The following is a 12,385-nucleotide window of genomic DNA, read 5'->3' as shown; positions in this document are numbered from 1 at the left end:
GACAACTAGATGTGCAAACTGTATAAAACGTCTAGCAGTGCTTTGGAGATGTATGTATGGGCTGAACACAAAGCATTAGTTTACTTTGTTTTGGGGGTTTATTTGTTTTCATTGAGCATTAACCTTCAGCTCACTCTTCAAACAAAGTGCAAGAAAGCAGCTTTCATCTGTTGTGGTGAAGAGAGCTAAAAATGAAAGCCAAGCATTGAAATTAAAGCTATTTACTGTAAATTTGTGTTTCTACCCTCACCTATGTGGGCAGGGACTGTAGAAAGTCACCAACAAAAAACAGTCACAGATGCCAGAGGCGGAAATGGGCTTCTTCCGGAGGGTGTCAGGACGTGCCCTTAGAAATAAGATAAGTCATTTGGGACGGACTTGGGGTAGAGTTGCTGCTCCACGTTGAAAGGAACCAGGGGATTTGAGTAGACACACCTTAGGCAAGGTGTTTCAGACATGTCCAGTCACTACGACATACTGGCTGGTTTCAAAGTACCTCAGTATCCCCCCCCTAAGGGAAGGGGGTCTCCAAGGCAATGGAGGGCTCGGCATCTGTTTAGACTGTTGCCACTGCAAACTGCACCTGAATCAGTTGAATAAAATGAATAGATACATAGAAGCATGGAAGGTTTCCAGGTATAAATGAAAGGATCAGACAAGTAAATATGATGTGACTAGATGAAATTTTCACCTAAATTACTGGCGTATCAAACTTCTCTTGAGCATCCATAGCCTAAACATCCCTCACCCCATAGTTGTCCTGCAGTTTTATGGGAACATGAATCCAGCACAAAAACAAAGAAAGAGCAGAGTTAAACGCACTGGTATAAAATTGCTGGCTGATGGTGCTCACATCACAGAGAACAGCAGAACATATGGTTCTGGAGAGCTGCCGCTTTAAAAGATGATTCCGTCTCGTCACGACAGCAGGGCAGAGGTCTGACAGAGAGAGCAGAAGCTAAGGTCTGGGTGTCTGGCCACTGTCAGCCACCACTGTGAGTTCACAGAAGAGGACTCTCCCTGCTGTCAGTCAGGCAGCCCTCTTCCCCTACACTTATAAATTTAAACATAAGGGGTTACTGTTACAGTGTGCGAACTCAACTGTACAAAAAGGAATGCAATGTTCCAGGAAAGACGAGGAATGTTGTTGTTGGGCAACTGAACATGCAGCACGTTATCTAATAAGTCTGACTGCTCTGTTAAACATTGCGAGGCATTTATCTTACTAATCATTTGTTATTGCTATTTTAAACAAAGAATTTGGGATTTTAAAGGTCCTCTAAAACTCTGTATTTGTACGTATTTCTTCAGCATTTCAACATACATTCATTTGTATTTTGAATGTAACACTTTCCTCGAGCTCGCATTACTGTGCACAACCTCGACATGCCGCACGAACTGGGAAACATAACTCATATGTAGAAAATGTATGGAAAGAAAATATAGAACAGCTAAGGACATATTTCCCTTGAGGCCTGGTGGAGACCAAAATTTGAGTTTAAAGACTAGAAACTAACTTATTGTATCAGTATGTTAGGTAATATGGCAGAAAGTAAAAAAACACCAACAAGTGTGATTTCAATACTGCTGGTGTTAGCTAGCTAGCTAACAACAGTATTTTTAGGCACAGGTGTTCAAGTGTGTGAAAATGTCACCTCAGAGTAGAAGAATTTAGTATTATATGTGTTATATGTATATGATAATGTGTTCTGTCATGAACTCTGCAAATGCTGCATAAAAAGAGCTGGCGTGACAAAGGCAGTCATTATTTCCGTCAAGTCTTTCCTGTTTGAAACACTTGACGTTGGGTGTTGGGTCTGAGCCAAAAGTACTCTGTCAACACTTTGCAAAACGAGTACCTATGTATGCTTTAATGTACATAGCGTACTACATTCAGTTGTAAGTATGCAAACTCAGACAAACTATATTTGACTATATTTATGCTGTAGTGTGGTTTAAAGCAACGGTATACTAAACACTTCGCACATATTAGCTTTGTACCCTGAAAAGATGTCGACTATGTTTGAGTTTTTCTTTCAGGCCCCAGTTACCCCAAAAAGTTAGCTTGGGCACAAGCTAGCCTCAGCTAGTTTATTTACGTCAGCTAGCTTTGTTTTTTTTAATTCATTATTTTAAAAATTTACTGTTGGAGTGAGTTAAGAAAAACTCACTCTAGCAGTAATGTAGATTTTACATTTCCGAGTAGTCTGCTAAAAGAGGATCCAGCTAGAGAGCTATCTTAAATCCCTTTTGCTGATGTACTCCTTTTTCAGAGAACTCGTACATTCTTCAGTGCTACATATTTTGTGCATTAAACTGGTAAACAAACACATCCAGAATATTCCAGTGTTGAGGAAAACATTTTAATAACCTAACAGTCCAGCTGCTCAATGCTTAAATTCACATTAAACACATAGTGCAACATCACATATTTACAGTATCTTACAGTATCACAGTAATTTCAGCCCAAACATAGGCATTAGATGAAACTGTGTCATATAAATTACAATTGTAATTTTGTTTTAATGTAAACTGCTGCAACCAGCAGAGAAATGCAAACTAGAGTTACACGTGAGGTGTGTTTGACGTACAAAGCCTTCAAATGGATACCGTGACAGAAAACACTTCCTGTCACTGCTGTTGGTTTGATGTAAGGTAAGAGATGCAGAGTTAAATGGCAAGTGTTTTGACTTTGAATGCAGTGGCACTAGATCAGCACTGTCTGCATCATTGCTCAAAATGTCTATTGGTACTGAAGAGAAGGTTCAGGTAATGGCTCAGTGATGAAAGCTTAGCATTAGTCCCATCTGCGTGAGACAGTCTGTGCACTGTCTGCAGCGACATACAGGATCCGGCCCAATCATTCCCGCTTCCTCGTTGAGAGCTCTTGACAGCACTTTGCATTTTCCACACTCGCCCGTTAATGTTTATGCTACGAATTTGCATTCAGCTGTATTATACCGAGGTAGCGCCTGGAATGAACACGGTGGACAGTCTATTTACAGTCACAGTGGTAAGCAAATGACTCCACAAGTGGGTGTCTAGTTAAGTCTAGTCTAGCTAGGACTTAACGTCCATGTCCTCTCTTTCTGCAGCTGCATACAGTTCTTTGTAGAGGTCAGAGCTGATAAACCTGGGGTAAGAGTTGTTCTCCATCAGGTTGTAGATTTTCCTCTGAGCTACCAGGAAGCTAGTTGCAGTGGGCTTGTGGAGACTCTGTGCGATGGCATTTTTGGTGTGGAAATCCAAGTTGACCTGTGACCAAAGACAAAACATCCAGAATGAGCCTTTGACCCCCATTTTAACAAAGAATATCTTTATTTTTAAAAGTGCGTGAATTCTGATTAAAATCAGCTTAAAGAGAACAAACAAATCCAAAGCCATCTGTTAGCCGTTACCTCCTTTGGCGCTTCACTTTTAATGAACTCCTCGTAAATGCGGTTGGCCTTGGATGCCATTTCCTTCCGTGACTTGATCTTCTTGAACTCCTCGCAGGCCGACCAAAACTCAATGTTCTCATCGCAGAATTCAGACCTCAGAAAGATGCAAAATGCAATTTTCCCATCTGCGTGAGAGAGAGAGAGAGAGAGAGGGAGATGAGAAAGATTAGAAAACTACTTCCGTGACACCTACTGGCTCTTTGCCCATTCATGTAGGTGAAAGGAGTGCCAGCTTTGTTTTACTGATGACTATAAAAAGATTTCATTCGGCTCACAGTAACCGTGTAACCTTAGTGACTCAATGTGCCAATAGAAGCGTGAATGATACTTACATTTATGACTGAGCAGCTTGTCAAGCGACTGCGCCCATTGGTTCACGTCATCTACGCTTGGCCTGAGGGTAAAGAACGCAGCTCACGTAAGAGATAATTATAGTAGCGCTAACTACTACGTTAGTGAAGTGTCACTGTAAATTCCTTGAATTGCTTATCAAAGTTGAGTCATATTGCATGATCGTGTTGCATGATTGTTTTGCAAACTGTTTGATGATTACAGCCATTTGATGCTCTCATATCTTTTCCATTAAGAATTTAAGGACTTATATGAGCCATGTACAGTTCTCACTTATATGCATAAGTGAGAAATATGCCAAATCTTAATTTACATAAAATGCAAATTAACTGAACACCTGAAATTTGATACATTCGATGCACAGAAATCATTTTAAAACAACTTGTAAAACAAACAGGGCTTACCGGCAGAGTCTGTTTTTCACACGCTGTGTAGAATTTGTCTTCAGGAGAAGTCGTATTCTGTTCCTCCAGTTTTTCCTCCTTTATAAAAGAAAATTAAAAAGAGTTCACTCATCTGCTTTTAAAGATGTGCAATTCTTTTACAAGGACATAGTGACCAGGAACGTGCTCATTAAACACTGGATAAACTTACTTGATCTCCTTGTCTGCGGCCAGCTCTGTTGGTTTCATGCAGTCAGTAAATGCCATGTTTGGGGATGACACACTAGCAAGGTTCTCTCTCATTGTTCAGTCCTCCTCTCTTTCTCCCTCTTGACTTGTCTGGCAACTTTATAGCTCAGAATCATGCGTGGCAGCAAGGCGGAACTAGAACGGCGGGTCTGTAACGTGATTGGCTCTCTCTGAGTAAACAGCAGCTCGCCCCGCCGTGACTCTCGGCCCGAAGCAATGATAGGCTGTCGCTGCATAAATATTCCCTCCCTGAGTTGCCTGCGGGCTTCCATTTTTAAGAGTAAGGTCAAGACGTGACGTATATGGCACACTCAGTGCCCCTGTTCTTAAAATAAAGTTGTGTCGGGAGAGTAATGGAACTTTTCTCTCCTTTTTCTTCTTCCCCCCTGTGTTTATAGCCAGACACAATCACAATATCTTTAAGACTGTAATTGGCGAGTTGAAAACAAAATATATTTGAAATGAATAGATGAAACAAGTGATTCGTTGTTACTTGAAACACTACCTTCTGTGTTCATGTTTAATTAATTACTCATAGAGGGTGTGGATCAGTCACTTCGCATCCTGACTCCTGTCTTGATGGCATGTTAGATATGGGCAAGTTGGAACAGACGTGATGATGTAATATCCTCTGTTTTCATTCCTCACATTTTATCCTAATAAAAAAGCTTTAATTGAATCCACCAGTACACCTTAGGTGGTTACCTCCGGTATTGTTATAAAGCTCAAAAAAGGTTTACTTGTTTTTAAAGCATAACCTTATCTAGAGGGGAGTACTACCTGCTTTACTTGAAGTGTGTTTTAGTCAGTTAGAAACACAGCCGTTAAGGAACTGACCATTTATAGCAGAGGGTTACGGAGGCGAGATTTTGTGGATAAGGCCGTGCCTTTTGAGGGAGCTCTCAGAGGGATCTGAGCTGCAGTAAGCTGCTGCTAAAGAACTGATCCGCCTTCACCAAACACATGCTCAAACATGAGATCTTATTAAAGCGAAGACAGCCAAAAACTTTCAACTGAGTGGCACTCCAGCCCAATTATGTTAGCACGAAGGTTTCAGCAGTCACATGTGAGAGATTCAACTTATCAAAGCTTTCTCAGGCACCACTATGAATACTGAAAGGTGTAGAATAACGCTGCTGACTGATCAGACACGAGATTACGAAGTATGACTGAGGTATCTGATACTGATCACGTTGAGTTTCTGTTCTGGAATCTTCCACTGATAATGGATTAGATTTTATATAAAACATGGATACAGCCACCATGAGCCCACTTACACACAAGATTGGCATGCTGATTTGACTAGCAAGACACAGGCTTGTTTACTAGACAACTAAACGGTAGACACTTTAGAACTGTTGCTCAGTGAGAAAAAAATGACATCCATGTCACCCAGAGCCTCAAGGCCTTAATTATTCATAACTTTAATGTGTAAAACAATTTAAATGTGTAATTTACATAAAAATGCATTCCCTTACAAATGTCAGGAAAGGAAAATGAGGGGCAAAGACCACTGTTTTTACCAGGCTACAAGATGTTTGTTTCTGATATAAATGTGAGCATTTGAACATGAAAGTCTGTGAAGATTGAACTGAGTTTGAATCAAACCAATAGTGGCCGAACGTTTTAAGCCCTACTATGTTGACTTTGTTTTTGAACTATGGAGCGTGCCACTTGACTAAAATCTACACAATTACAACATCTTAAAATATTATCAAGCAATTAATACCTTTAGTAAGCCAAAAAAAAAATAAAAAATGTATGTATATATATATATATATATATATATATACACACACATATATATATATATATATATATATATATATACACATATATATATATATATATATATATATAAAACCAATACTTGTAAATGTTAATGTTATCAGCATTAATTTGCACTTGTAGGTTGTCTGTGAGATGTATGCATGTAACTCAACCATATAGCTCTTAGCCGCTAACATTTTATTTTCTACCTAGTATTTAAATGTTTTCTCTTAGGGTAAAGCCTTCTTTTTCTTCGGTCTTTTTTATCATTTTCTTCAAGCAGCCGCGTGCTAGCACTGGAAACTGAATTGATATGAGCTCACTTTTGAGCCAGAAAAAAATTTGATGTTGCTAGCATCATAGGGCTAGCAACATCTAATTCTTAAATGGACTTAATTAGGTTAATTCACTTAACTATATGTAATTAATGGACCAAACTATTTTTGGATGTGTATTAAATTTAGCTACACGCAGAATAAATACTCCGTTTCTATGAAAAGAACTCTGGTCTGTAAGCTAATGCTATTCCAGCTTTCAGGGGCTAGGTTTCGACTACGTTACTGATATTATTGAAAGGACATTGTGTTCTTCTTACCAAACGTGCCAGTCACGTTTAAACCTGCGTATCCTTGTACACGCATTCTGTTGATTTCCCTATTTTGGCACAAGTAGCCAGGTGTCATATAAAGAAGATGAGTAACTGTTTTGCTAAACCTGCAGGCCCGGTTTTTATATACCCATATCACCTTCACATGGCGCTAACCCTGTCATCTTTCCACTCGCTTGCAGTTTGTACCTAAAATAGTATGACAACATTTTCATGACTGCAGTTTTGAATGCAGAGTCTGCACGGTTTTGTGGAAAAGTAAAGGAAGAATAAAAATATTACTGCAGAGCTTCCATTCATAAATATTACTACTCTATGTAATGACATATACCTGAGCAGTGATCAAGTAGGAGAAGTGCAAAAATAATGTGATGGTCCACTTGGTTCAACCATCTGGACAACATCTATCACGTTTTAAAAACGTCTGCTTGTAAAGGTCACCTGTTCAGCTTAGTGAACCCTTTGTTCTGGGAACTTGAGTTGAAAGTGACGTCACATCCCAGAACGCCTAAAAGAACGTTTCTGCCATTGAACGGGATGCACGTATGTAAAGAATCCTCACATTTTGTCCCCCAGTATTGGCGGCATTTGCAACTGCGTCACCTGCTGTGTACTGTTGTGATAATCGCTGGCCTCCCTCCTTCTCTCTCAGCTCGGAGCTCTGCAGGGTGAAAACATTGGTGTTCGCCTCACATGTTTATTATGATGTGCAGACAGTGTATAAGCAGCTGTCTGTCTAGAAGTGGATGAAGCGCAGGGCCAAGTTTCCATTAAGGCACGAGTTGTGTCCAAAGGGGGCTTACGCAGAAGAAGGTGATTCCCAGCACCGGTTTGCAGAGTTTGTCCTCTTTGTGTTTGGACTTTACAGCTGCACTCATTAACCCTTCCAGGTGATTTTCTTTCGTGCTTTATGGCTGTCGGCACCAAGCCAAGTGCCTAAAGTTAGCATGGAGCTCCAAACCCTTAACGAAAGATTTGCTCCAGACCATAGGGGGGAAAAAAATCCCTAAGAGCCATTCTGGCTGCTTCACGCGCACTCGTTCCAAAACAAATAGGTGCTAAAAATAAATGAAAGAAAAGCTTTGGATAGTGTTTGCTTAGTAATTGACTTTCTATATTTTAGCAGCAATGTGTGCTACTTGTCATTAAAGTTCATCTCATAAACACAAGATAAAATCCCAAGTGGGCAGCTGCAGACACATTCTGCAAACTAACACAAGCTACTATCACCGTTATTTCAAAGCTAGTTTGTCTGCTCTGAAGCACCTGATACTGGTTAATCCTACTTGTTAGGAGAAGCTGATTAATTATTGAACTGAATCGTTAAAAAAATTATATCATTAGTAAATTGCAGGCTATTTATCATGAATCAGCACACAAAGAAAACATAGATAAATATATAGATATGTTTCCATTATACGAGAGACTCTCCTTTATTCTTCATTGGGCATGAGGATACATACATTGTTGAGCACTATTCACAAGTAACTGCCATTTCTCCTAGTTATGTAATCTAAAGAGGCTGCTTTAGTATCTCAGATGAGGAACTGATAAATCTTTTTTTTTTCTTTGAGCTGATGCCTCCGCAGAGCCAGTTCCGCTTTAGTGACTTTTAACAATCAGCCCATAGAATAACAGAACCAATCATTCAAGCATTGGAGTTACGTAGCACAAGTGTTGTAATTTCCACAGGACACAGTGCATTTGCTTTGGGATTATGGGTGTAGCTAACACCAGTATCAGCAAATATTAGCCTTCTAAACCATAGGGCTATTTTCGTGATGTAAAATGGACACGAAATAAACAAAAGGTCTTGGACTTGCTTTGGTAATGAGTTTACCATCCTTGTGTCAAAGACTACATAAAAATGTCTGGTGGCACGAGTTTTCCATGCTTTGGGCACATACCAAGAAATGCCAGTGAATTTCTTGTATGCTTACCCATGTGGGTATGTACTGTGGAACTGGGGTACTGCGACACAAGAGATCACGAGGTCAAAAAAAAGCATTCTGACAGCAGTGCCCTCTGTAGCATGACTGGTGGCGTGTGTTATCTGTGGAGCGTCCTGTGAGTGTCTGTCTATGCCCTTGTTTAGACATTGGATGTGTAATATTGCTGGCTTAAATCCCACTGATGTCATCCTGCCTTTTAAACAGGTAAATTTTATGTTAATGTTCCTCGTGGATTCCGAGAGACAGATGTATGGAAGTTTTGGAGTCCAAGAACGGAAAGTACATAAAATGGCACATGAGGTCATAGTGCATGCTCACTGAGTGCTCATTGAACACATAATGTAGCAATGTGTGCTATCCTTTGAGCAGCCAGACCTGTGCTGGGTGATTTGAATACTTTATTGGCATTTGGTTTGACAAAGTAAGACTATTGCCGCAACTTTTTATTAAGATGAGTTAAGATGCCATCAGATTAACAGAAAGGAGAGGTAATGGTCATGTGACGTCCCCAACTTTAGGCCTGATCTTGAGTATATTTGAGTATAAAAGTGAAAGGTTCTGCATCGTCACTTATCTCTGACCCCTATTTCCTGTATTTTTCTGTATCAGCAAAGTTAAGACGAGAATAGTATATACTGTCCATTGTCCTTAGTCAGTGCTGGGCCCTGGGATAGCAAAAACCTCTCCATGGCAACTGATTCTGCTATGTTGTTGTTTTGGCATATTAACAGGAAGTACAGGTTGCTGGCTTACTCATAACAGTGATCCTGTCCAAGTGAAAAAATAAACAGTGGTGCATACTGGCAGCCTGTTTCATTAGCACAAGCATGTTGCTCTAAAATTTGCCTCCATAATTGCTAACTCGGTGGCTTGAGACTTAGGTCCTGGCACATCTTACACAGAGGTTCGAAAGGTTTTGTGTCGGGTGGGGTGACAGAGGATGTCAATTTCAGCACATTCTACTATGGAAAGCTGTTCATTGTAATTTTATCGTCATTATTTATTCATTTGTTTATTATGCGGACATATTTAAGCTTCGGAGTCATAAAAGTCGTAGCTGGTCACTGGCAGTTGAGGATGATAAATTTCATGGGTCCACAGGGGAAGTACGGGCCGTCAACAACATAGAGGACAGCACTAACCCATAAAAACTCTGAAAGAAATACAAGAGGACATGATATTGCTCAAGAGGCAGACAGAGCCAGCAACAATTCATTGTGGCACCAATAAAATAAACACAAAAGCCGTTCGTTTATATAGTGGAGGCCAGTACAGAGTCAGGGCAAATGAGTAAAAAGTCAACTACACCTAATCTAATCTGCATCTACAATAAGTACCCACATATGCAGATGATGTCACCTACATAGTAACAACTTTTATTTTGCATCTTCAGTTGTTCAGTCAATCACGTTTCTCTCAACACCACAGTAATAACCATAAAGTATGAAGCTGAAACATGAGAATGATTAGCCAAGCTTAACAGGAAGCCAAAAACCACCAGTTTCAACTTGAAGCTGTTAGTTATAGCGTGTAACCCTGGAGCTTTCTTCAATTTCATCTTGGGTATGATTATAGACACTATATAGGCACAATAAGTCACAGATGTCAAAACACCTCTAAAAAGATGTCGTACTAGAATGTGGATTGGCCTTTATGCTAAATTCTAGTGTCTTTACACAAGAAATGCTTTAGTCAGTTTGTCAGAAATGGCATCTTTGTATAAAATCATGTATAAAATCCTTAAAGGCTTAAGTCAGAGGCGTCACCGCCAACTTAAAGCTCTTACATTTATTTCTGGCTTAATGCAAAACACACAAATTAGTTTTCATTAAGTTGTATTTAGTTTTGGTTCTAAATATCAAAAATTGTTGGTATGAACTCTAAGCTGTCTCACATCTGCAATCCTTAGCAGTGGTACTGTACAGATTGCACTCTAAGCAAATGCATATTAGGACATGCAGTAGCAAAAATATAAGTGACTGTTAATTTAAGTGAAAACAGTCCTGATGCTTCCAAGTAAATATTGGCAGGGTTTCTCTCAGAGGTTTTACAGTATTAAGGTTTTTGTCCACTTAAGACTAATGAAGAAATAAATGACTGATTTATGATTTTCTTCTGTCCTCGAACAGCCAGCATTCACAAGCATTTGTAGATATGGCCAATTTTTATTTACTTTTTACTTTGTTTGTAACAGGTTTCCCAGTAAATCCTAAACCTGATAAGAGGACAATATATGGTAACAAAGTTCTCAAATTTCATGCCAAGGTTTTGTATATTGGAAAATATGTCATGTCAAATAAGTAAGTTAAAGAGATATGAAAGGGGAAGCTCAAAAGCAACCAATATCTAACACAATGAAAGCCATAATATATGCACATGTGACTGTGACTGCAATATGCCTTATTTCACTCTTACTGACCAACCATTCTTGACCTGAGTGGCACTCTTTTATTCAGGGAAACCCAATAATTGCAGTGTAAACTGTGTGACTAGCTGTTGTTAATGAGAAAACATTAAATAGTTACATTAGCTATTTGACAATTTCTTTAAAATCTTTTTTTTAATTGTGTGCTGTATTTAGCTGAAATCCTAGCTACAGCGACGCTCATCAATACTTACATTTTTTAGCTGCATTTTCAAAATTAAATTTTCTCTGTGGGGTAATTTAGCTGTTTTTCAATGCTTTTATTGTAAACTACAAACAACACTGATTGGTAGTGTTGTGGATGTGAAATGTAAGATATGGCCAAAGTTGTGTAATGAATTCATATTCTACAATGGCAGGCATGTACTGTATTGGGAAGTCAGACAGAGAGTGCATGCAAAATGCACTGCGTGTAGAAATGAAGGCTGCACCCGTAGCAATGATGTTAGTCAAAAGTTACAAGAAATTATTAACACATGCTGCACAATACAGATATTTTTGCACCACGTTACCGGAAAAAAAAAATCCCCCCCAATGTGAGGCATTGTCCTTATAGTGTTGACATGCCCACATGAAGGTGCACTTTGCCAGCTGAGCCCAGTCCAACAGTGTATTTGTGAAACAAGCACATAATTAAGTTGACAACAGTGTTGATGGGGGTGCAGTTTAATCAAAGACTGTACCACAGCAAATCACCTGCTGCTGTGTTGACAAGCGTCCTGTCCTCAACCACGCAAACCCTGTTGCTGCTTGTGTTTAAGCATGCAGATCATCCTCAAAGGAGACCAAAACAGTTAGCATTGCTTTGGAGGCCTTCTCTGCTTTAGTGTACAACTGCTCTCCAAAAAGGTGTTTTAATTGTTACTTTGTAGACTTTGTAGAGCAGGTAATAATTTAAATTCCGTTGGCTAATGTGGTAACATGCCACATGTGAGCTTTATAATGCATTACTCTCAGTGGCAATTAAAGAAATCTCATTGTGTCATTCTGCCTGTTCATTAGACCTTGGAGGAATGAACCACAAAGAGAAACCTGACCTAAGGCAATGCCAACATTAGATTTTGCACCTTTAAGTGGTGCAAACATACCACATAATAATCCAGGACTGAAAAAATAAAGCGCTGCAAGTCCTTGAATGGCCACTTGATGCTGGCCTATAAGGCTGTATAGAAAAGACTGACAAAGATTCCAGTTCTGAAAAGTGAACC

At 39.4% G+C, this 12,385-nt stretch overlaps 1 protein-coding gene across 1 annotated transcript; it reads right to left on the bottom strand.

Annotated features, from left to right (window-relative positions):
• Window positions 1-2,389: 2,389 nt before the first annotated feature.
• Window positions 2,390-4,490, bottom strand: LOC134647041 (regulator of G-protein signaling 21-like). The gene is made up of 5 exons (XM_063501170.1): window positions 4,386-4,490; window positions 4,196-4,273; window positions 3,773-3,834; window positions 3,399-3,565; window positions 2,390-3,255 (listed from the first exon to the last, which is right to left on the bottom strand). Exons 1-5 carry the CDS (start codon window positions 4,475-4,477, stop codon window positions 3,061-3,063), a joined length of 594 nt encoding a protein of 197 aa, XP_063357240.1. The 5' UTR covers window positions 4,478-4,490; the 3' UTR covers window positions 2,390-3,060.
• Window positions 4,491-12,385: the final 7,895 nt, after the last annotated feature.

This window comes from Pelmatolapia mariae, linkage group LG17, assembly GCF_036321145.2.
Source record: "Pelmatolapia mariae isolate MD_Pm_ZW linkage group LG17, Pm_UMD_F_2, whole genome shotgun sequence".
NCBI lineage: Eukaryota > Metazoa > Chordata > Actinopteri > Cichliformes > Cichlidae > Pelmatolapia > Pelmatolapia mariae.
The sequence above is the reverse complement of the archived record's forward strand: the minus strand, read 5'-3'. Positions and strand labels throughout refer to the sequence as shown.

Coding starts and splice junctions, on each gene's coding strand:
- LOC134647041 (XM_063501170.1), bottom strand. CDS start 4,477: ATGAGAGAGAACCTTGCTAGTGTGTCATCCCCAAACATGGCATTTACT. Junction 4,274..4,385: donor GCCGCAGACAAGGAGATCAA/GTAAGTTTATCC, acceptor TCTTTTATAAAG/GAGGAAAAACTGGAGGAACA. Junction 3,566..3,772: donor CAAGCTGCTCAGTCATAAAT/GTAAGTATCATT, acceptor TCTCTCACGCAG/ATGGGAAAATTGCATTTTGC.